Consider the following 24,547-nt stretch of genomic DNA (forward strand, 5'->3'; position numbering starts at 1 on the left):
CTATGGTTCTGTGATTCTATGTTTCTCAGCTCCGATTGTTGGGGCTGTGTCCCTGAACCACCTTTGTGTCACTCACAAACTGGTTTGGAGCAGAGGTTCATGGGTGCTGTTGCCCCAGTGAAGGCAGGAGCTGGCTGGGAGCCCAGCACTGGGGATGCCCTTGGCCACTACAGGACTTTGCAGTTCAGTTTGTGAGCGAGTGTACGAAGTGGTGGGGAAAATAAAGAGAAACGTTTCTACTTTGTGTTTCCCCCCTCATTTGGAAGCCATTGGTCAGAAGCAGCTACAAGTGCCTGGGAAACCTGCTGAGTACGCTGGGAGAGAGATGAGCGTAAGGCTTGACTGCGGGGTGAAGGAGAGGGAAGAAAAGCCTCGAGCGGAAGGCAGTGATGCTGAACCAGCGTCTGAAGCCTGACTAATGCTTGCCGCCCTGGCAGGCCCCAGGGCTGATCCGGTGGAGTGCTCCCCAGGAGACGGTGAAAAGCCCTTTGGGGAGCAGCGGCGATGAGCGAGCGGCTTGGGGCGGCTCCGGCCGCGGCACCGCAGCGCCCTGCCCGGGGCGCTGCTGCCACCGCGTGGCCATGGCTGGTAAGTGCAGGCACGGGAGCGGTGCCTCGTTCCTCCCCGCGTTTCCCCGCCTGCTCCTGCAGGAAGGGGGCTCCAGGGATGCTGGAGGGGAGCCCTTCGTCAGGGACTGTAGGGGTGATGGGCTCAAACTGACAGTGGGAACGTAAGCTCTGCTCCAGGTAGGGAGGGGATGAGCTGTTACATGAATTGGTGGGGGACACAGGAGCAGCACAATGCCCTGGGATGTACCTGGAGAAGCAGCTCCAGCCCCGGACGGACAAACCTTCGCAGCAAAGCACTCTCACGTTAGTTTTGCAAAGGAAAAAGTGGTCAAACGGTCGATATCCATCACAGAAAGAAGCGGGGCCTGGGAAAACCACGGCCTCAGGATGGGGCTGGTGGGAAAGCGGAGTCTGGGGCAGCTGGAAGCCACACAACAGCCTGTGGAGAGTGCTCAGCCCTGAATAATTCAAGGAACGTGTGTGTAGGATGGAGCCATTTACTTTATAGCGTGGGTTTTGGTTGCTTTTGCCAGAAGATACAGGATTTACCGGTGAATATTGCTGCAGTGCTGCTTCAGTGCGAGTCTATGTGCCCATGGCACCACTCTGCCTTTCACAGCTGAAAGGTTTTCTGTGTTCATTCCCCCCCTCTTCCTACTTTCTTGGTGAGAGAAGGCAGAATTTTGTGCTTCCTTGGCAAACTCCTGACGCCTCCAACAGCGGCGTCTCCCGGTTTCACAAGCTCGGGTGTTGCTCACCAAAGACCACATTGGGAGCTCGTGGCAGTGGAACGGACACCTTAGGTTGTCAGCACACCTGAATCCACCAGGAATCTCAGTCCCATTGGGACTGCTTCCCTCCTCCCGCCCTGTTTTGTGTGGTCAGAGCAGTTCTTGAGCCTCTGTCTCGGGCAGTGCCGGCCATGAGGGGGATGAGCAAGTCCTGAGGTGAGTTCATGCATTGATGGAGCTGCTGGAGCAAGGCCAGAGGAGGCCATGGGGATGCTGCGAGGGCTGGAGCAGCTCTGCTCTGGAGCCAGGCTGAGAGAGCTGGGCTGGGGCAGCCTGGACAAGAGAAGGGGCGACCTGGGAGCAGCTCCAGTGCCTGAAGGGGCTGCAGGAAACCTGGAGAGGGGCTTGGGACAAGGGCCTGTAGGGACAGGCCAAGGGGAATGGCTTGAACCTGCCCGAGGGGAGACTGAGCTGAGCTCTTAGGCAGAAGCTCTTCCCTGGGAGGGTGCTGAGGCGCTGGCACAGGGTGCCCAGAGAAGCTGTGGCTGCCCCATCCCTGGCAGTGCTCAAGGCCAGGTTGGACACAGGGGCTTGGAGCAAGCTGCTCCAGTGGAAGGGGTTGGGGTTGGGGCTGGAGGAGCTTTGAGCTCCCCTCCATCACGCACCACTCCGTCGTTCCCCCGCTCAGGACGCGCTGAGCGTCAGAGCCCGGCCTGGAGCCCAGGCGGGATGGGGAAGGGCTGAGGGAGCTGGGGGGTTCAGTGTGGAGAAGAGAAGGATCAGGGGGGACCTGATGGCTGCCTACAAGTGCCTGAGAGGAGGATGGAGCCAGGAGGGGCTGGGCTCTGCTCCCAAGGAACAGGGGATGGGACAAGAGGAAACGGCCTCAAACTGCACCAGGGCAGGTTTAGATGGAGCTGAGGAACAATTCCTGCCCCAGAGGGTGCTCAGGCATTGGAACAGGCTGCCCAGGGCAGGTTTCAGGCTCCGGCCCTGCAAGTGCTCACACACCATGGAGACGAGGTCTCAGTGCCATGGGTTGGGGGTGGCCTTGGCAGTGCTGGGGTAAGGGTTGGGCTGAATGAGCTTGAAGCTCTTTTCCCACCCGGTTGATTCTGTGATCATTTATATGGGCTTCACCTTTTCCCCCTTCCCTCAGCCTTGGAAGAAGCCTTTTGCTGCCCAGTCCTTTCCTGTAGCCCTGTAGAGAGCTCCGGCTGTGCTAAAGCCCTGCTGGTCAGGGGTTCTGTGTGGTCCTGGGGCACGCTCCATGCAGAAGCCGTGACTGTTTGTTAGGCCATGGGGTAAACCAGTGTTTTGTTAAACTCCATCCTCGCAGGAGGGGATGTGCTTGTACCTGGAAAAGCGCTTCTAAGCCCCATCTTTGCTGGAGCTGTTGCAGGAATGCCCTTCAGCACACGTGTGTATGCATGCAGAGGTTTCCTGTGCGTGTTAACCTCACGTCCTCCCTGCCTAAGGCGGCCAGGCTGTCACTGAGGTCCCTTGTTGGAACATGAGCTGAGGGCGATGTGATTTGGCTCCAGTTTGACATTAAGGAGCAGCAGGGGGAGGGTGCTTGGCTCTCTCCCTGCCTGCCTGGGCACTAGTGGAGCAGAGGGTGTTGATGTGGATGAAGCTGCTGGTTCTAGGTGATAGTTCTGCTAGTGCACACTGCAAAGGAGCACTGGGATGCTGCTGGGTCGCAGGGGGGGCTCTGCACAAGCCTGACATACGGAGGTGCCGCCGAGAACATCTTTGTCTTGAGGGAAGAGGAGCTTTCTTGGAGCACCCGTTAGCGTTGGCACATGTAGGCTGCTGAGTACCTGGATCCTGCCGAGCCTGCGGAGTGGAGCCTCCTTATAAATGGAAAATGGGTAAAATGGTCCTTTTCTTCCTGCCTGGCTGAGGTGGCTCTTGTCTGGTGTCTTGTGGTGCCTTAAAAACACCCGATGCTGGGTTTATTGTGTGACCTCCCCTCCTTGCACCTCCCTGCTGTTGTGGGGCCGTCTGCTCCCTGTGAAGGTTTGGCCTCGGAGGCTGTATGTGAGGCTCATTTGCCCCCATGAACAGTTCTTCTGCAGGGCCGAGCGCCCCGAGGAGCTTCCCCTTTGCCAGCTCGTCCCTTCCCGAGGGCAGCGAGGACACGGGTGTCAGCAGCTTGTCCCTTAGCTCGTCTGTCTGCTTCCTTTCCCCCAGCAGTGCGTGTCCCTCGTGCGGGCAGCAGCAGCTTAAAGCTTGTCAGAGGTTCCGGGCTTCTGCTGTTCCTTTAGACCCGTGCCCAAGAGCCCCGAGTGTGTGAGGAACTCCTTGGTAGTGAGTCTGTTCTGACAGGGGCTGAGAATGGAGCTTATGCAGTGGAAGGATTTATCCCTGTGGCCCTGGGATTCCTCTTGTGCTGTGTGTTCAGAGGTGCTCAGGGAAAACGGGAGCGGAAGGGAGTAGATGCCCTCTGTCTCTGAAGTGTGGAAAATGCCTTTTCCCTCTGAAGTTCAGAAGCTGGGATAAGGTTTCTCACGTAGCTCAGTTTGGCAGATTCAGGAGCCCGGGACTTGTAGACGCTGTCAGGAATCATTCCAGAAGTGTTCAGTTTGCAAAGGGAATTCTGCTGCTGTAAGAGCAATCCTCGGGCAAAAGTGGTGCTTCAGGTCCCTGCTCCATGTAACTCCTGCTAAAACTTAGAATGACAAGTTATGTGCTATATAATATCTGTATCTATAATACCTAACCTTGGAATGACAAGTTACGTGCTATATAATATCTGTATCTATAATCCCTAACCTTGGAATGACAAGTTACGTGCTATATAATATCTGTATCTATAATACCTAACCTTGGAATGACAAGTTACGTGCTATATAATATCTGTATCTATAATCCCTAACCTTGGAATGACAAGTTATGTGCTATATAATATCTGTATCTATAATCCCTAACCTTGGAATGACAAGTTACGTGCTATATAATATCTGTATCTATAATCCCTAACCTTGGAATGACAAGTTACGTGCTATATAATATCTGTATCTATAATCCCTAACCTTGGAATGACAAGTTACGTGCTATGTAATATCTGTATCTATAATACCTAACCTTGGAATGACAAGTTACGTGCTATATAATATCTGTATCTATAATCCCTAACCTTGGAATGACAAGTTATGTGCTATATAATATCTGTATCTATAATCCCTAACCTTGGAATGACAAGTTACGTGCTATATAATATCTGTATCTATAATCCCTAACCTTGGAATGACAAGTTACGTGCTATATAATATCTGTATCTATAATCCCTAACCTTGGAATGACAAGTTACGTGCTATATAATATCTGTATCTATAATACCTAACCTTGGAATGACAAGTTACGTGCTATATAATATCTGTATCTATAATCCCTAACCTTGGAATGACAAGTTATGTGCTATATAATATCTGTATCTATAATACCTAACTTGGAATGACAAATTACGGGCTATGTAATATCTGTATCTATAATACCTAACTTGGAATGACAAATTACGGGCTATATAATATCTGCATCTATAATCCCTAACCTTGGAATGACAAGTTACGTGCTATATAATATCTGTATCTATAATCCCTAAACTTGGAATGGCAAGTTACGTGCTATATAATATTGACATATATAATGCCTAAACTTGGAATAACAAGTTACATGCTATATAATATCTATATATATAATGTATAAACTTGGAATCACAAGTTACATGCTATATAATATCTATATATCTAATGCATAAACTTGGAATCACAAGTTACATGCTATATAATATCTATATATCAATGCATAAACTTGGAATCACAGGTTACATGCTATATAATATCTATATATATAATGTATAAACTTGGAATAACAAGTTACATGCGATATAATATCTACATGTATAATGCCTGAACTTGGAATGACAAGTTAAATGCTATATAATATCTATATATCTAATGCATAAACTTGGAATAACAAGTTACATGCGATATAATACCTACATGTATAATGCCTGAACTTGGAATGACAAGTTAAATGCTATATAATTCATATGCAATCTCGATCTCTTGAAGCTGGGCAATCCTGTGTTTGAGCTGTGAGGTGGGACTGCTCAGCCAGTGTGTCCTGACAGCTCTTGTGTCGCTGGGAAAGGACCAGGCAGGAGCTTTATGGAGCACGTTGGTGGTTTCTGTACCTTTATCCCTGAACTCGTTTCCAAGCATCGATCCCAGCTGTCAGGAGCTGGGAATGCCAGGCCTGCCTGGCAGGCTGCGCTCTGGGCAGTTCCCTGTTGTTCCCAGTACCTTTGATTGTTTCTTGCCTGTCTGCTTCCAGAATCGGCTTCTGAGCACAAACAAAGGGGCTCTTTGTGGCCGAGATGTTGACTCAGTTTTTGTATGGGGTGAGCACAGTGGATCTGATGTTTTTCCTGAGCTAGCATGGGAAAGGCCCTGGGCTGGTTGGTTTGGGTTGTTAAATGCCCCCCCCGAGCACTCTACAGCATCCCTGTGGCTTTGCTTCTGTAACCCGCACAAGAGCGGGTGCTGATGTGTTGCAGGTCTCTGCTATGGGACTTTACTGTGTGGAAGCGAGTCCGGTGAAGGCTGGGTTTGTTACCGTGAGCAGGGGCTGTGGCAGATGCCTAAAGCCAGGGAGGAGGTGGGTGCCTGCCTGCAGAGAGGGTGGCTTGCTTTGTCTGCCCTCGTCAGTGATTGATGCAGGGGTGTGCTGCAACCCTCCTGCAGAGAAGAGCAAACGTTCCTCCCCTCCCGGCAGCCAGTGAGAGGCAGCACGAGGCCGGGGGGGGGGTCTGGGGTGTTCCATGCCAGCCCAGCCTTGGGTTACCCGTTCGGGATCACCCAGTTAGACATTGCGAGTGCTTCCCTCCTAATACCTGTGTGCCCCTGATTGCCGGGTGCATTTCAGAGCCTGTCTTTAACCCAAGCCTTGCAGCAAGGCATCCGTCTTGATTTAGAGGTGTTGGGAGCTGCCAGGCAGATCTTTATCGCCACATTACGATGTGACTCTGCCTTAGTTGCTTTTGCCAAGCTATACTTTAATTTGAATGTAATTACCTTTCGTGTCCTCTGCTGGTTATTAATGTGTCCTGTCTCTGCATTGCCATCATGTGGCTGTGGCGTTGGTCACGACGTTCTAGTGTGATGGCAGAGACCTGTGCAGCTCAGGGAGTTTAAGTTAAAAAGGGAGATAAGGAAAAACCCAGGGAAGTGGTGATGGGAGACTCTCTATGGGCTGATACAGCCTTGTAGGAATTCCTTCCGCCTGGTCGGTGCAAAGAGCATGGAGCATGCAGCAAGGAAAGGGCCTCTGCCTGGGTGCTTTGGTTTATTTGGGCTTGTGAGAAATCCTTCCCGATGGCCAGCGCAGGGACGCTCCGTTGGGAATGAGGATCCGTGCATGCAGAGCAGCCGGGTTTGGAAATACAGCATTGGGAATCCCGGAGTGCTGAGGGCTGGAGAGGACCTTGAGGCTCAGGGAGACCGGAGATGTCCAAGGTGGCAGAGGCTGGGTTGGCTGCAGCCCTTCCAAGGCAGCGATCCTCATGCTCATGGGAAGCATCCCGTGTCATTCCACTGCAGAGGCTCTGCTCTGTTTGCTGGCTCCCTCCTCAGCATCCAACCCGGGCAGAGCTGCCCTGGCTGAGGCACGTGGGGCCAGGGCCCCGCTGCGTCCCCCCCGTGCTGTGCTCAGGAGGGCCCTGCAGGTGTGAACCCAGCCAGGCTCATCCCTCGCTGTCAGCACCCAGTGTTTGACCCTTGTCACAGGCAGGGTGGGCGTCTCTTGAGGGTGGCGTGAGCAGGATGGAGCCGGGGGGGTTCAGATGGAGCTGAGGAACAATTCCTGCCCCAGAGGGTGCTCAGGCATTGGAACAGGCTGCCCAGGGCAGCGCTGCAGGCTCCGGCCCTGCAAGTGCTCACACAGCGTGGAGACGAGGCCTCAGTGCCGTGGGGCAGTGGTGGCCTTGGCAGTGCTGGGCAATGGTTGGACTGGATGAGCTTGAAGGGCTCTTTTCCACCTGGTTGGATCTGTGGTCCTGCATCGGTGCCTTTTCTGTAAGCACGCTCCAGGAATTTTTAAGGAGAACATGGGAAAACGCGGTGGGATTCAACGCGAGGTTCTGGGGGTGCTTGTGAGGGGCGGGCAAAGGCAGGCCCCCCTACCAGAAGCAATGCAAGTGGTGAACTCAGAGGCTCAGCGTGGCAGGAGTGTGCAGGATTGGTTTCACCGGGGGACATCGCTTCCCTTGGGATGCTGGTGTCGGTGACAGGGAAACCTGCGTTATTTCACTTGGATGCCCTGGGGTTTAAACGAGGAGAGAGGCAGAGGGGGGGTGTAGAAGGACAGGGAAATGCTGGTGCAGGAAAGCTGACCCCTGCAGTGCTGGCCCACCTGGGCTGTGCTTAGTGTGTGCTGTTTGCTGCTGGGTTATTGTAAGTGTGTGCAGACAGAACCAATCCTTCCTGCAGGTTCATTCCTCCCAGCTTCCCTCGTGTTTCTGTTCCCTCTGTGGCTGCTGTAACTGCTTCGCTTCTTGCCTTGTTCCAGGTGATGTGGATTTCTGCTTTCACGCTCAGCTGTGGAGGATACCCTGTGTACCTGTGGCTACTTGCCCTTTCCCTCCCCTCCCCTCCCCTCCTCCCTTTGTTCCTATGGCAGGTAGGTTGTGTGATGCTCTGCTGCCTCTGGCAGCTCTCATCACTGTCACACTTGCAGTTTCCTGGTTGGAGCTGCCAACGTGCTCTTCCCAGAAAGCAAACTGATGGAGAAGAGCTTTCATTGTGGCTTCTGGACTTCATGCTAGGCTGAAAAGACATGTGCACCAGAGGGACCTGGAGCTGTTGGAGCGAGGCCAGAAGAGGCCACGGAGCTGCTGCGAGGGCTGGAGCAGCTCTGCTCTGGAGCCAGGCTGAGAGAGCTGGGCTGGGGAAGCCTGGAGAAGAGAAGGCTCCTGAAGGGGAGACCTGAGAGCAGCTCCAGTGCCTGAAGGGGCTGCAGGAAACCTGGAGAGGGGCTTGGGACAAGGGATGTAGGGACAGGCCAAGGGGAATGGCTTGAACCTGCCCGAGGGGAGACTGAGATGAGGTCTCGGTCCCTTCCAGCACAAACTGCTCTGATTCTGTGAGTAACCATCTTGAACACTTGCTGCAAGAGAATCTGGCTTCAGTTGGAGGTGAGAACTGAGCTGAAAGGAGCATGAGGAGATGCAGAGCCTCTTGTTCCCCATGAAACAGAGGAGCCTCCCGAGTTCCAAGCTGATGGTTGCAGCACCAGTAATAAAGGAAAACAGCACCCATGACGTGCTCCAACACTGACCACGTGCTTTGCTGCCAATGCCCCCCAAGGGTGGATGGAAGCAGGCCATCGTTGCTCTACTAGGCAGGTTTCTAGATGTGTTTGTCTGAGTGAGGACATGCTCACAACTGAAGTTTTGGCAATTTACGCGATGCTGAATGCGTTGAAAAGGTCATTGACTTCATCTGGGTGTTCAGGAGGTGAAATGATCGGGTGGAAGTCAGCGTTTCTAGGTTTAGTTTAGTAGCCTCTTAGGTACTAGTTTCAAGACAGTTAAAATAAAGCAGGTAAAATGCAGTGCAGAGCCTTGCATTTACCGTGAGCTTTGTTTCTGATCAGCATGCAGGTTGGTTCTGTATTGCATACATGTGTAAATGCAACGAGCAAGGGCGTGCTCTGATGTAGGTGAATCCGAGCATCCCGTCCGGCCCCGGTGCGGTGCCTCCGTTCAGAGGCTGGGGTTTCAGATGTTCAGCTCCCGCAGGTTTCCAAGCAGGCTCCTCCTCACGTGGCTCTTGGTGAATGTGAGGTATGTGAAGTGTGAATCACCTGGGCTTCAGCATCCGGGGCGGCTCGGCCAGGGCAGGATGCGTCCGTGGAGCAGGAAGCTTGTCCTGTGAAGCCACCTTGGGATTTGGAGGCTTTTGGACACATTGATTCTTTCCTCACTTTGGGAATGCTCGGAGGCCCTCTTGCTTTCCCTCTGGAGCTGGTTAGTGTGTGTCCTGGGGACTGCCAGGGAGGAGAGTGTTAAACACCCAGCACCTTTCCAGCAGTGGCAGAAGAGGATTGCATCTGCTTATGAGGTATTGCATGTGTCTTCCAGTGGGATTAAAAGGATACTGTGAGTAGTGGCTGTGAGTGGGATTAGGCAGAAAATGTAGCTCACAGTAGTGCTTACCTTCACTTTCAGAGCAGTTCTAGGCGGGTTACTGGTGTTGGTGTTTGAAGGTAGGTCAGTGGGCTGCTTGGCAAATCCTCAGTGAGCTCTGGTTTATTGAGCAGTGTACAACATGTACAAACTTCGGTCTTTTGGTATAAAATGGAAATGTAATGCTAGCTTTTATTCCAGTAGAATATAAAGAGAAAATGTAAATAGAGCCAGTACGTACAAATATCCATCACAGTCGTTTTCATTCCGTTTTTCAGTTCTCTAAGCTTGATGCTTTATACTTGTGTTTAGTTGCTTGTATAAAGAGATGTGTAGACCTCGAAAACAGACTTGTGTCTGTATGGTTTGATCTTAAATGGCCATTTAAGACTTCCCATGCTTCTGAGCTGAGGTCAGAGAAGTTTTCCACTCAACAATAAATGGCTTCTCATTAGGGAAGGGGTGTTCACCTTGAAATTAAAGGCAGTGCAGCCAGAGCAGTGTAGGAACAGTGTGTGTTGTAGTCAGCAGGTGCATGTGTGTGGTATCAGCTGGCTGCAGTGAGTTCTCCTCTTCACTCCTGGTGTGACTGTGGGTACTTGGCTCTTTTCCTTTCACACCCAAATGCTTTACCCAAATCAGTGTGAGCTTGTGGCTGCACACACAGCAGCAGTATGCCTGTACCAGTGTGTTACACCATCCAGCTGCACGCTTTAACAGCCTGGATCAGCAACCCCCAGGCTTTGCTGGGGAGCTTGGCTGGCACGGCAGAGCTGGTTCAGCAGAAACCCCTTGTGCAGAGATAGCTGCATGTGGTTCTGAGGGCACCAACCTCTGGTTCTGCAAGTACAAACCTCTGGTTCTGTGGGCACCCACTTCTAGCCGTGAGTCTGTACCTGCCCTTCAGATCCAAGCTGGGATGAAAGCACGATCTACAGGAAGTAAGGCATCTAGAGGCAGCTTCACAATTCTTCCAATTGCAACTGGTCCCATTCAGAAAAGGGGGGGGTTTAATGGCTGCTTTTCCTTGTAAGGCACAATTCCCATGGCTGGAGTGAATTCCCTTCAGTTCCATTGTTAGTGTGCTGCAGTTTTTATTACCTGGCCTGGACGGAGCGGGGCAGCAGCACTGCCAGGTCCATACCTGACAAAGCAGGAGAGGGACCTGATGGGTTTGGATCTCTGTTAGCACAGGTGGTGCTGGGCTTTCCAAGCTGCTCTTGATCACTTGGCAAGCGTCTGCCCAAGTCCTCCTCAACTCCAGGCTCAAGGGGAACATGGGCAAGACCTGTCCTTGTGGCAGGCTCCTGTCGGTGCGAGTGCACAATGGGCTGGGAACTAAATTTAGTGCCATTGAAAACCCTGCTTTCTGTGCTGTGCAATCCATAAAACAGCTTTAGTGCTGTGGAGCACTGTGTATGTGCTGGGCTGGCTGAGGCTTCACTGATGGATCGAAGTTCTTCTGCTTTCTGATGCCAATTTTCTGTCCTCTGCATTGTAGGAGAGCTCATACCTTAACAGTCCTCTTCATCCTCACGTGCGCGCTGGGCTACGTGACCCTGCTTGAAGAAACACCTCAAGACACAGCCTACAACACAAAGAGGTAAATGCTTGAGAAGGGCTTTCTGTAAGGTGTGTTTTACAGGAGGGCAGCTGCATGAACAGCTCACTGTCCACGCTCTTACCTTGGGCATAAGCCACCTCAGGTGACCTTTGCATTAAGCTGTTTTAAGGGCTCAACCTTAGATAGTGACAACCAAGTGTAAGTCTAAGCTGCTCTGCTGCTGCTCCATGAGCTTCATTTCTAATCAGGTCAGTGGCACTCACTCCCGTAGCAGTGAGTGGCCAGGCTGGACATGGCTTGGAGCAGCCTGCTCCAGTATAAGGTGACCTACCCTAATGTGGTTGAATTTCTCCTCTTTTAAAGAAATACAGCAGGGAACCCAAAGTGGGAAGAAAAGCGGTCTTCTAAAAAGCTAAGTGTATCTTAAAGATGCAGGGGATGCTTACAGACTGCAAAGCATCCTTGCTGTCAGCACGGAAATCATTCTGGTTTCTTAACTACACCACTCTATTAGCCACAACCCTTGCTATTAAAGGGTTTCTTGGTATTTTTCACATTTTCTGAAGTGACTCAGATTCCAGCATTCATTGTCCTGGAGATGCAGGAATTGGGCTATTTCCTGAGCTAACCTTGCTTGTTGCTCTGCCACTTACACAATAGATGTGTCACACGTAACTCACACACTTGTGCTGAGCTGAGGGTTTGCATTTTCACTTGAGGGTGTGGAATGGAACAAGTTGAACACCGTGTGCGCCCTGCTTGGAGCTGGGAAAGCTTCTGCAAGGCTTTGGGGGGCACAAATGCCACCTTAGTCCCAGTGAGCCCAGGGACCGGATGGAGCTGTGACATTCCCTGCAGCGGCAGCTCAAGTAAAGAAGGGGAAAAGCTGGAAGAGAAGTGATGACACATCGGTGGGCAGTAATACAGATCTGAGGTGACTCAGTGGAATATCTTACTATTGGGATTAGAGCCTTTACTGCTTTAATAAAAACAAACCAGAGAAGATTAAGCAGCAGATTAACCTTTCTTTCATGAAATACAGGGTGCTTTCGGCATGTTCAGTGGAGGGAATAATGTGCCCAGTTGTTAAAATCTGTTTAACAGCGTCATACAAGGCAGCAGCAGTGAGTGTCTCTCTCCAGGTTCTGGAGAGGGGCTTTGGCCAAGGGCCTGCAGGGACAGGCCAAGGGGAATGGCTTGAACCTGCCCGAGGGGAGACTGAGCTGAGCTCTTGGGCAGAAGCTCTTCCCTGGGAGGGTGCTGAGGCGCTGGCACAGGGTGCCCAGAGAAGCTGTGGCTGCCCCATCCCTGGCAGTGCTCAAGGGCAGGTTGGACACAGGGGCTTGGAGCAAGCTGCTCCAGTGGAAGGGGTCCCTGCCCGTGGCAGGCTAGAGGAGCTTTAAGCTCCCTTCAACCCAAACCAGGCTGGGATTCTATTCTATGATTCTGTGCATACTCTTCGGTGCCTTCTGCAGTGCTGGTTGTGGAATGCTGCCTGCAGTATCTAGATGCAAAACTACTTGAAAAGCAGCATCCTGAGAACTGATTATGGTCTTCCAAATGTTGTTTTTTGTTATTGGTTTTGAAGGCTACATCTCTGTTTCCACTCAGGCTTCACCCTTGTGCTGTTGCCACAGCCAGCCAAGCTGCATGGTGAATTCAGAGACAACAGTTAACTGCAGATCATTGCTTCTTCCAAGCTGAGATCAGTGCAGACATAACATGAGTCCTGTGGGCCTTTCCTAAGCTCTGCCTTGGCCCTGATTTACAGAAGGGATGGCAGAGTCTGTGTCCACACACTCCTTACACTCAGTTTTCAGTGAACTCCTCTCTGATCTCCACTGAGTCTCTTTTCTAAGGTCTTTGAGGTAGGGGCTAAGCCAAGTTTAGCACCATCAAGTGTGAAGGATTCCAGCTCACCTCGTGTCCCAGCTATTCTCCTCTTTAGCATCCGGGTGCCTGCTGCTCTCTTACATCTCATTGTTCCTGACCAGTTTTATGTGGCTCTTTAAGTGTGTATTTGGACAAGGAGAGGCATTTCAGAGCAGGAGTAAGATGGTCACAACATGCAGAAGTAGATCCATATCCCCAGCTTGCACGGGTTGTTGCCTGTGACTTCCATGGCTTAAAATCCCTTATCCTAGCCTGTGATCTTGCTCAGTCTTCATGTAGAGCTGTCGTGTGGGCTGATCTAAACCCTTGGCCAGTGTGAGGCTGTCCCCGTGTGCAGATACTTCATGGTGATGCTGTCCTGCTTAATGAACAGCAGTGGGTTTATTAGCAGTGAGCAGGGTCTGTAGCTGTCATGCTCCTTTATTTCCAAGCTCTGCACAATGACAGTGGAGCAGTGTCCTGGCCTGAAGTGCACACTCTAAATACATGGTCACAAAGGCTTGAACCTCCTTTGACTTCGAGCTCCTGCTGGGAGGTGCCCAAATGCCTGTGAACTGCATTAGGTGCTTAGAGCAGAGCATCACCTTGGAGTAAATACACGATTCCTTTGCTAGCTGCTGTTGCTGTGGTTCCTGGGCTCACTAAAGCAGCAAGGAGTGAGCTGAGGTCCCAGCTTCTCCCCTATAAAAGTCTCTTCCTCCATTCTCTTCAGGAAGGAGCTGAGGGCAGGGTGGGTGATGGGATTTGTGCAACAAGTCATCAGCTTAAATGATGGACAAGGAACAAATCGGAGCATGAACCTGTGAGATCATGGGGTGTGGTGTCTATAGGCAGGATTTATACGTGTGTCTGTTCACATGCTGCCATTTGGTGCCATTTCCCTCCCTGCAGCGTGTCAGGGCAAGGGAAGGAGGTTAGGTTTTTATGGTAGGGTTTCTAGAAATGTTCCAGCTGTGAATCCAGTCCGAGTTCACTGGGATCATGCCCAGAGGTGTTGGTGGGATCGTGTGGTGCGTGCAGTCAGATTGCCTCTCTTGTAAAGGCTCTTGGGAATTCACTTCATAGCCAAAGAGATGTTGCATCAAAGCCTGTCTCATCAGTGAGACTTCTTACTCACACAGTTCTGCAGCATTCAGAGCAGCCTTGGAATAGTCCAGCCCCTCTGACAACCACCCTTCAGCACCCAGGAGGAGCTGACAGGATTGAGCTCCAGCTCTGAGGGCAGCCAAGTGCATATTCAGCCACCCCCTGTGCATAGAGTGGCTGTGGAGCAAATCCACATCTCCCTGATACCTTGAGCGCTGTGCAGAGGTTCTGGGGGAAAGGGTTCGTGTTTTCCCATATAAAACCACATCCAGGTTTAAGAAGTCCTGTGTGCAGTGGGTTGTGCATTGAATTTCAAACCATGAAATGCTCGCTCTTTAAGGTGCCTTTTCACACTAGTTTTTGGTAGGAGCAGCTCACTGCTCAGCCGTGGTAACGGACCGAGGGCTGTTCGTGAGCTGATGCCCTCCAGCTCCTGTGGCTGAGCACCCACTGAGATGACACGGTGAGGAGGAGGCTGCACCTCGTGTGCAGCTTGTGGTACCACTGGGGAATGGCACCACTCGTGCTGCTGCCCTGCAGCAGGGAGGGAGCAGCAGTGGGAGCTGCCGCATTAGCCACCATGAACAAAGAGCGATAGACAGATGCTCATAGACAGGATCCATTGTCTTGTGCCTCTGAATCGACTCCTCCACCAACACAAACAACAGCTGCTGTGTGCTACTGCAACTCTTGCTGTGCTCTTCTTTTCTGGTTTGGTTCAGTGCTAAAGTAAGTTTTGTAGCACACTTTGCTCTTTAGTGTCTTCCAAAACAGGAGGCCACCACAGGATTATCAGGGCCTGGAGCACCTCCACTATGGAGCCAGGCTGAGAACACTGGGGCTGTTGAGCCTGGAGAAGAGAAGCTGCGTGGAGACCTCAGAGCAGCTTCCAGTGTCTGAAGGAGGCCACAAGGATGCTGGAGAGGGACTCTTCATTAGGGACTGGAGTGACAAGACAAAGGGTAATGGGTTCAAATGGAAACAGGGGAAGTTCAGGTTGGAGATAAGGCAGAAGCTCTTCCCTGTGAGGGTGCTGAGGTGCTGGCACAGGGTGCCCAGAGAAGCTGTGGCTGCCCCATCCCTGGCAGTGCTCAAGGCCAGGTTGGACACAGGGGCTTGGAGCAAGCTGCTCCAGTGGAAGGGGTCCCTGCCCATGGCAGGGGTTGGAGCTGGAGGAGCTTTAAGGTCCTTTCCAGACCAAACCATTCCATGATTCCCAGTGTGCTGCTCCAGAAGATTCATTTGCCGTGGCCATCGGGCTGCTTGCAGGGGCAGTTTGGAGAAACCCCTCTCAAATCCCAGAGGATCTCTTACCTGGAGTTGCACTAAACCAGCAGGTTAGGCTGCTGGGCAGGCTTTGAAAGAGCTGTGTGAGGAGGCAGCTGAGGGATGCTCAGTTACCAGAGGGAAAAGTGAACTCCTCCAGCTGGAACTGCAGCTGATCCCAGCAGAGCTGCTGTTTGCCTCAGTGGATGTTAGGAAAGGGAACAGAATTCAGTTCCTGGGGTGGTTTAGATTCAGGTCATCTCCAGCTTGGGGGAAGTTACCCTTGCAAGGACTAAAGCAGTGATCCTGGACGTCCTGGTTCATGCAGTGATTGTGAGCAGACACGTATAGTTGCACGACACAGAATGCAGACTCTGTGGACGTGTAAATTTGTACTCCCAGTATTTCTAAATACAGCCTCAAGATGCAGAAGATTCTCATTATCCGAGATCAGCTGAAAGCTGTCAGCAGCTTCAGCTCCGAGACTCCTGATGGGACTCTCTTCACTGATTCAGTAGGGAATTCTGTTGTGCTCCCAGTGTCAGGAAGCGAGCAGAAGAACTGATACAACAGGAAGCACAGACTTTGGCACTCAGAGGTGAATGTCACAGAACAGTGTTCATAAATCCCTTTGTTTTCTCTTTGGATAGGGGTTTGTGAACTGTTTCAATAGGAGCTCCTGGTATGTGACAGTTCCCCAAGGAAAGAAAAGTTCTCGGGTATTTTATTTTCTTTTTATTTTCTTGGGTATTTTATTTTCTCTGGCTCCTGCGAATGGAGCCCTTTTATTTACAGCCCAGGGCTGCAGCACCGGCTGCAGGCAGGCCCACGTGGGGTGGGAGGTATTGCTCAGTGTCAGCTCTTCAGCCAGCTCTTAACAGGGTAATGTGAGAAAGCAGGAAAGGTTTATTGGGAGTTCAGACGCAGTAAAAGGCATTTGTGGGTCTCTTTGCACAGTTGCATCCATTAGGACTAAAGGAACATGCCCAAGTCCAGCCCATGGACTTCAGGAAAGACAAGAGCCTCTGGAAAAGAAAAGCCATTTTGTGCATGGGAGATGTTAAAAATCTCATCTGAGGAGATGTTTAAGTTGATGTCAGGTACATTGAGATGAGATGCCAGACCTCAGCACCTGACTGGTACCTCGGTGTCTACAGGTCTGGTCCTCACGCTGAACGATGGGGTCCTGGGAGTAAGGGTGTTTGGATGCGAGTGTTCTCATTTCCTCATTTGCAGAGGAAAGCTGCATTGAAAACCAGGCTGCATGTAATGAGTGGGTTTCAAATCCTGGATCTTGGCAGCTGCATGCTTGGTTTGATTGGTCTGGATCTCCTCCGGGAGCCTTCTGTGCCCTAAGGGTTCAGCTCCTCACACGCTTAATCTGACACGTTGGCTGCTGCATCCCTTGTGACAGCCACTGGGACAGGAGTTGGTTTTCCATGGAATCACAGGATGATTTGGGTTGGAAGGGACCTTAAAGCTCATCCAGTTCCAACAGCTTCTTCCATTCTGCCTAAGAGCTCATCTCAGTCTCCCCTCTGGCAGGTTCAAGCCATTCCCCTTGGCCTGTCCCTACAGGCCCTTGTCCCAAGCCCCTCTCCAGGTTTCCTGCAGCTCCTTCAGGCACTGGAGCTGCTCTCAGGCCTCCCCTTCAGGAGCCTTCTCTTCTCCTGGCTGAGAGAAGAGCCCAGCTCTCTCAGCCTGTCCAGCTCTAAGCAAGCCTTTCCTCAGCTCTCAGCCGGATCAGTCCCTGCACCACCTCACTGATCACACACAGAAATGGTGCCTCCTGGAAGGGACAGGACCAGGGCAGTCCCTAAGCAGGACTTAACTGTGTAGGTCTGGCCTGGGGGTGCTGGGATGCAGCTCTGGGTCTCCATTGTCCTTGGGCTCATGGTCTGATAATCCTTTTTGGTTCTTTAATGTCTCTCTCACCTTCTGTTAGGCTCTATGTAAAGTCTTGAAACAGCAGCAGTGTTTGGGCTGATCTGCTCCTCCTTGTCTTTGCTTGGCTAAGGAAATGTTTTGGAGTGGTGATGTTCATTTGCAATTGCACTGAAGCTCTCTTGCTGAGAAGCTCTCAAGCTTGAGGGTTTTCTCACTGCTAAATTGTAAGTGTGTATCTGCCAAAATGGGCATAAAGCTTCTCAAAGGGGAAGCATTTGACAGCCGTGCATGTCGTGGTGATCTGCAGGCCAAGGCTCATTGTGTGCATCAGGGCACTGCTCCTTCTGCTTCCTTCGGGCTGGAGGAGTTCTTGGCCAGATCAGGCTTTTCCCCTGGCTTGATGGATAGGAGGAAATGACAACAACACGCAAGGGAATGGAAGTTGGTGGGGAGTAAACTTTGGGGTTTGAGACAGTCTGGCAAGCAAATTACTGCTTGGACGTACAGGAATTTATACCTGTTTCCCTGAAACATGATCTCCAAAAGGCATCTATTTATGAGGGACATGGTTGGTAATTAGGAAACAGAGACCAGACATAGTTTCCATCAAAGAGTATCATTTCCAGTGTCATTAGAAGGTGCAGCAACGTGAGCAGCTTGTTCTGTTTCTCCCTTGCAGAGGTATCGTTGCCAGTATCTTGGTTTTCCTGTGTTTTGGAGTGACACAAGCTAAAGATGGACCATTTTCAAGACCTCATCCAGGTAATTCCCCTTGCTGAAGTCACCTATTTCTGGTAAATTGCATGGTTTATGGTGCACATAAATGTTTGTTACTTGTAGAGAAGGTAAGTGGTAATTTAAATAGCAAGAGAGGTTCGTTACTACACACTTACCTCCCAGCTTCCACCCCGCCTCCAAACAGCATGCGGAGCATTCTGTGCTTCCAGGCTGCCTGTACACTGGGTATTTCTTGTTGGATCTCCCTGTCCTGGCTTCCTGTTGGGAGTAAAAAGCTTTGTGTGAGCTGCCACATTCTTGGAACCTGAACTTCCCTTGTTTATCCCTCTTTTCTGCACTGGGACTGCACGTCTGCCCATGCATCCGCTCGCTGGAGCACTGCACTGCCTTTGCCTATGCCCATTATCTGCAATAGCTGAGGGAGCAGAGGCACTTGATTGTAAAGATTTCTAGTAAGGCTGTAGGTCCTGAAAGCATTTGAAAGCACAGCACAAAGCCTCTTCCCTGTAGGGTTATATCAGGTGAATATGAACTTATTAAAGTATCTTTGATCTTTTGCTTATTTTAGCTGTGAATCATTGAGAAAGAATTGAGGGCATTTATATAGACTCACACAATATTCCTGAAAGCATTAGGCTGTCCTATAGTCAGATAAAGCTGTAAGTACTTCCTATGCCAAACATTTAACCTTCCAGTTATGGAATGCTCTTCCTTATGAGAAACAGCAGGCACGTTAAAAGCCTCAGTTCTAGAGCAATGCCCACAGCACACCTCTGGTTGATTCACAGGTTGGCATTCCTAAGGTCTTTTAAATAGCAGGTTTTAGGCTTTCCCTTCTGTTACAGTTAATTGTGGTTCCTCCTGTAAGACCAATTGCTGCTTTTAAGGACATGGGTGGTATTTGGGTGCTTTCAGTGTCGAACATCCAGTGATTGTGTCTGGGATGGAAGTTGGGTTTATTCCCTAGAAGAAAGCAGTGCAAACTGGATGGGGAAGGTCCACAGATGTCTGCAGCCAACTTCTAGCCTAGACTGAGCCACCTCTGCATGTTCCCGTCTCAGCAGCAGCAGGTGCTGGTCTGGAGTGGAGTCCTTTTCAGCAGATGTGAATCCTGCATTTGGTTCAGTCACATACCCGGTCACCTCAGACACCGAGTGCATTGAGGAGAGCAGCAGCATTGTGCATCCCTGTCCCGCAGGCAGGCTCTGCAGGCCCCGAGACCCAGGCTCAGCCCTCCAGTTACAGAGTGCCTTGGGAAGCTCCCATGAGGCAGTCCAGTGGTGCTGTTCCAGGAGACAGATCTCATCCCAAAGGAACTGCGGCGCAGGCCGTCCGTGCGTGCTGCTTCCATTTATAGGGCAGAAGGAAGCCTCGGGGTCAGGCAGGTGGCAGTGATCACGTACAGCCGCTTCAGGTCTCCTGCGTGAGCTCCTCAAGCTGGATCTCCGTAGCTGGCTTTGATGCAGTGCTGCTGTCAGGTGGTTTTAGAGCCCTGTTATTCCCCCATGTGTATCTCTTATGACCAGCTCAGGGTTGCTTTATATTGCTGGCAGGGTTTTGTGCTTCACGTTGCTCGTGTAAACAGCTCCTCTTCCTTAGTGCTTGTCCACCTGGTTTATTTATACCCAGCTCGCCTATGCCAACACCATTGGTTTTGTTAAGGAAACAAAGTTTGCTGAAGCAACAAGTTCTGCTTTTAGCCTCCCCCTTCAATATAAGCCTGCTTTCCCCGTAATCTTTTGGTAGCCCTGCTCTTTGTGTGGTTCAGTTTGAGTTTTCTTCTTTAAATGGCTGTCCATGTGTAGGATGTTGCAGCTGTGAGAGCACTGATGCTTTGTGATGGGTGTTAAAGCTTCCCACACTCTGGCAGTACTTTGGTGGCTGTCCTTACACTGTGTGTGCTTTCTTCATGGCTGTGTTACACTGGCAGCTGAGTGAGTGGCAGGTAACCCAAATCCTTCTGCTCCAGCTGATGAGCTAACATGGGAAGTTAGTGGCTCCTAAGCATGAAACTGTATTAGAGCTCTGCTATTACTCCAGATCACCTGATTTTCTTCTTGCTGCCCCAAGGGATGAATCTTAAGCTCTACTGAGGGTCCATCTGTTGGTGGTTGAACAGCTGAGTCTGGGGAGCGTAATACATCACAGATACAGTCAGCATCAGCGTGCTGGCTCTTCAGTGTTTGCAAACAAAAGATACCTTCATCCTTCCTCTCACATCCTCTTAGGGAGCCTGGAATACACCCATAGGCTGGTGTTGTAGGAGTTCAATGTCATCTTGTCGTTAACTTATAATTGCCCCATGCTAATTAGAAATAAATTTTCCATGACAATTAATGCCAGAAATAGCATCTGATATTCCCCCCTTGTGCCAGCAGTTATTTTGATTTAATACATGATGTTAGATTCTTACTCATGTTGTTGTGTACTTGTACACCAAGGGGGACCAGCGTAAAACAGAACCTGGTTTGAGGCAGCGTCAGAGCAGTGACCAGTTCCAGTTGAGGAGGTTTGTGGTGATGGGTTCACTTAAGGAGAAGCCAATATTAGAGGTATGCCAAAAATAACCCTGCAGCGAAAGCTGAGGCCAGTCCAGGAAGTGAGAGGACACGATGTTTGTACAGCTTGGAAAACAGCTTGCTCTGGTGTACGTGCCCGGATCCAGAGCAGCCTCCAAGCCTGCCGGGTGCTTGTGGCACACAGGGGGAAAGCACAAGAAATGATCACCAGATCTTATCTTTATGATGAGGCGTTGCTGAGCACATCCAGCAGCTGCAGATCTGCTGTGCCAGAGCCCTCTGCATGGAGGGGAAAAGCTCAGATAAGGCTTTGGCCTTTCCTGCTCTGTGAACTGATGTGCAGCGCTGTCAGAACGTCTGCCACGCTGCTGGCTGTGAGGGGTGCAGAACCTGTCATACAAGGCTTTGTAGGTCAGCAAGAGCAGCATTTCCAAGGCTCACAGTCCAAAGGTGGTGTTTGAAGGAAGCAAAGCTCAGTCCTGTGGGAGAAACGTGTTAATGACAGGTCAGTTCTGCCTTGAACACAGGGCTTCATCTTCGAGGTGCACAGTCATTATGGGAGAGGATAGCAGACACCCTATCGACCACAAACCACCTCACAACGTTTGGGTTCCTAGTGCCTGACCCCTGAGAGGACCCTTCATTGGAGTGCACAGCTAAGAAACAGCAGTTGTGTTTGTGGACCTGCAATAACGACCCTCAGAGCTGCAGATGTGCAGAGCTCTGAGCCTGCTCTCCAGCCCCACCAGCCGGGTTGCCTCTCTCTTCCCAGGCAGTGTGCGATGGACCATGAGGATGAAATGAGTCCAGCGGCTTGGCTGGGCAAAGGTGCCACCTTCACACGTTCCAGTCTGTTCTGAAGGTGGTGTCAGAAGCCAGGCTGAGGGAGGCTTCTCTCTAAATTGTGTTGGGCTTCTTTGGGTGGGCTTTCCCCCCTGCCTGAGCCCGAGATGGGCAAAGAGCACACTTGTTCTTGTGTCAGGGGCCGGGTGGTTCTGGGCTCTGAGCTGATGGACAGTGTTTGCAAGCCTGGAGTTTATGTTCTTGCATTATTTATGTCATTTTGATGCTTTTAAATGAACATCCCCAGGTTCCCTTGGAGTTAAGAGGGATAAATGCCCAAATCGTGCAGGTGGGGCAGCTTCTGTCTCCACTGAACCCTATTAACCACTGGCTTTTGATTCCTCTTTGCCCCCATCCAACCCTGCTGTAAATGGATGGAACCATGGAAGGAGAGCTCTGGTTTATCAGCATAAACAGGAAGCACCTGGAGGAAAGTCTATTAAAGTCATTCCAGAGTGATTACTATGGGATGTTACTGAGGGAGTTAAATACCCCCTTGGAATGAAGCAGGTTTTGCTGAGTTACCTGTGTGAGTTCTCAGAGGTGGTTAGTTACCAGTGCTGGAGGGCTCTGTCTGTGCACGGGCTGGCTCAGTGTTGAGCAGCTTCCTCTTGGAACCATGGAACCAACCAGGTTGGAAAAGAGATTTAAGCTCATCCAGTCCAACCCTTACCCCAGCACTGCCAAGGCCACCACTGCCCCATGGCACTGAGGCTTCGTCTATAGGGTTTGTGAACACTTGCAGGGCCGGTGCCTGCAGCCCTGCCCTGGGCAGCCTGTTCCAATGCCTGAGCACCCTCTGGGGCAGGAATTGTTCCTCAGCTCCATCTAAACCTGCCCTGGTGCAGCTTGGGGCTGTTTCCTCTTGTCCCATCCCTTGTTCCTGGGGAGCAGAGCCCAGCCCCTCCTGGCTCCATCCTCCTCTCAGGCAGTTGTAGGCAGCCATCAGGTCCCCCCTGAGCCTTCTCTTCTCCACACTGAACCCCCCAGGTCCCTCAGCCCTTCCCCATCACACTTGGGCTCCAGGCCCTGCACCAGCTCCGTTGCTCTTCTCTGGCCCCGCTCCAGCACCTCAAGGTCTCTCTTGTAGTGAGGGGCCCAGAGCTGAGCACAGGACTCAAGCTGCAGCCCCACCAGTGCAGAGGCTCTTGGACTGCAGTTAACAAAACGCTGGATGGGATCTTGGAGCCCAGGACTCACTTTATGGAACGGAGGGAGCAGGCTGAGCTGGGACCAGCACAGCCAGAGTAGTGCTGCTGAGGAGCTGAGCTCACCTTGGTGGAGCTGGAAGTGCACAAATACTGTAACGTGTGAGCCCCTTAGGCTGAGGTGCTTCAGTGTGACAAGATCTTGAGAGGGTGAAAAAGGGCCGCATGCTCTGCAGCAGCTGAGTGTTACCTGGTGCTTCTCGTGTTATGAAGAGCTTCCGATGGTCTCGCGGGTCTTGCCTCTGGCAGTCGGTACCTTTTGGGTACGTTTTTATTCCTTCCCACTGAAAGTTAAGATATTTGGTATTTTGCAGTGCTTTCTGTGCTTGAGGAAGCCAGCACCTCGTCTCCAGGGGAAAAGATGGGCTTGCAAACGCAGCAGTTCCTGCTGCTGCTCTCGGTCCCGTCTGGTTTAGCAACTCTTGGGCAGATGTTGGCTGAGATAGGGCTGGAAAAACCCAGGCTGGACGTGTCAGGGTAAGCGAGAAACTAGCTTAGTTCCAGAAGGATGTGGTTCCCTTCCAGGGCTGCTGGAAAGCGCTTGCAGGTGGCACAAATGGTTCCTTCTGATTCCTCAGGATTTGGTGCATTGTACGGAAGTGTTCTTATGGATCCTGATCCAATCTCCCACATCCAGGTCACTGCCTGAGCTGCTCTGGCACATGCAGGTAGCAGCCTGTGTGGCAGTTAAAGGGCCTTTTCTGGCTGCACCCTTCAGGAAGGGTGGTGAGCACATCACTGCAGTGCTGGGCTCTAGTTGCTTGCTGGGAGCATCCCTCTTTGTGTGGAGTTGTGCTGCGGTAACTGAGTAGCTGCTGTTTGCTGACATCCCCTTTGTGTCTCTCTGTAGCTTACTGGAGGTTTTGGCTGTGTGTCAGCGTTGTCTATGAGCTCTTCCTCATCTTTATCCTCTTCCAGGTAAGTGACCCAGACCTCTATTGTGAACCACTGTAATGTGGATATAAAATCCTTCAGGATTCTCGCTGGCTGCAGCAGATGTTCTTCACTTCTGTGAAACCAAATCATGGTGCTGCTGAAAGGCACTTCCAGACTGAGGGAAAATGATGATCCAGGCATGTTTCACCTTGTCTAACCCCCAGTTAGGCTCAGCCTGCGCTGGGTGCTTTGAATGGTTGGGGCTTTTTGCAAGGAACCAGACTTCGTGCACCATTTGTGTAGTGGCAGCGAGCTGAGGGTGATGTTTTGCCCAGCCAGACGTGCTCCTGGCACTTCCAAGGTATTTTTAACCATATTCTCGTCCTTTGGTAAACGAGAATCTTCTCCAGGCTTTTCCACTTCTGTGGCCTCTCAGAAATGCAGCAGTGGGAGTGTTTTGAGATAAGCAATAGCAGTGAACCAGGCACTGGTAAGACATCTGTTGTGTTCTTGTGTGTGTGCACCCCACTGCAAACCGAGTCTGAGTGCCAAGAGCTTCAGATTTAGGAGATTTATTGAATTCCAGCCTGTTTGGGTTGGAAGGGACCCTAAAGCTCCCCCAGCTCCACCCCCTGCCATGGGCAGGGACCCCTTCCACTGGAGCAGCTTGCTCCAAGCCCCTGTGTCCAACCTGGCCTTGAACACTGCCAGGGGTGGGGCAGCCACAGCTTCTCTGGGCACCCTGTGCCAGCGCCTCAGCACCCTCCCAGGGAAGAGCTTCTGCCTAAGAGCTCAGCTCAGTCTCCCCTCAGGCAGGTTCAGGCCATTCCCCTTGGCCTGTCCCTACAGGCCCTTGTCCTAAGCCCCTCTCCAGGTTTCCTGGAGCCCTTAAGTTGTTCCTGCTTCATGGCATGCTGTTTTTTCCAGGCTCCTTATAAATGATGCTCTGGCCGAGCTGCAGCCACACTGGGTACATCCTTACACCCATTATTTTGGGGAGTCCCTGTGTAGCTGTGAGTTGTGGTGGCAGAGCTGGGGGCTGCTTTGCTTCCCTGGGCAGTGTGTTGTGTCTCCAGCCCTACAGTGGTTCAGGACACACTGACTGTGGCTCAGCTCTACTAAAAATACATCACTACTTTGCACAGGTTTAAATAAGGTTAAAAGGATGCTGAGCCT

General features: G+C 51.3%; 1 protein-coding gene across 2 annotated transcripts in view; it reads left to right on the plus strand.

The window, feature by feature from the left end:
• Positions 1-3,061: 3,061 nt before the first annotated feature.
• PTDSS2 (phosphatidylserine synthase 2) overlaps positions 3,062-24,547 on the plus strand; it is a 37,832-nt gene continuing 16,346 nt past the window's right edge. The window contains exons 1-4 of one of the 2 annotated variants that reach the window (XM_057430593.1): positions 3,062-3,174; positions 10,993-11,094; positions 17,867-17,949; positions 23,346-23,413. In XM_057430593.1, coding sequence (XP_057286576.1) covers positions 3,164-3,174; positions 10,993-11,094; positions 17,867-17,949; positions 23,346-23,413 — 264 coding nt within the window. In that variant the 5' untranslated portion in view covers positions 3,062-3,163. Of the gene's footprint in view, positions 3,175-9,406; positions 9,427-10,992; positions 11,095-17,866; positions 17,950-23,345; positions 23,414-24,547 lie in introns of those variants that run through there. The other variant, XM_057430594.1, reaches the window with a different exon arrangement.

This window comes from Pezoporus wallicus, unplaced genomic scaffold, assembly GCF_028554395.1.
Source record: "Pezoporus wallicus isolate ANWC-B61680 ecotype Strahan unplaced genomic scaffold, APGP_CSIRO_Pwel_v1 contig_8824, whole genome shotgun sequence".
In the NCBI taxonomy this organism is placed as follows: Eukaryota; Metazoa; Chordata; class Aves; order Psittaciformes; family Psittacidae; genus Pezoporus; species Pezoporus wallicus.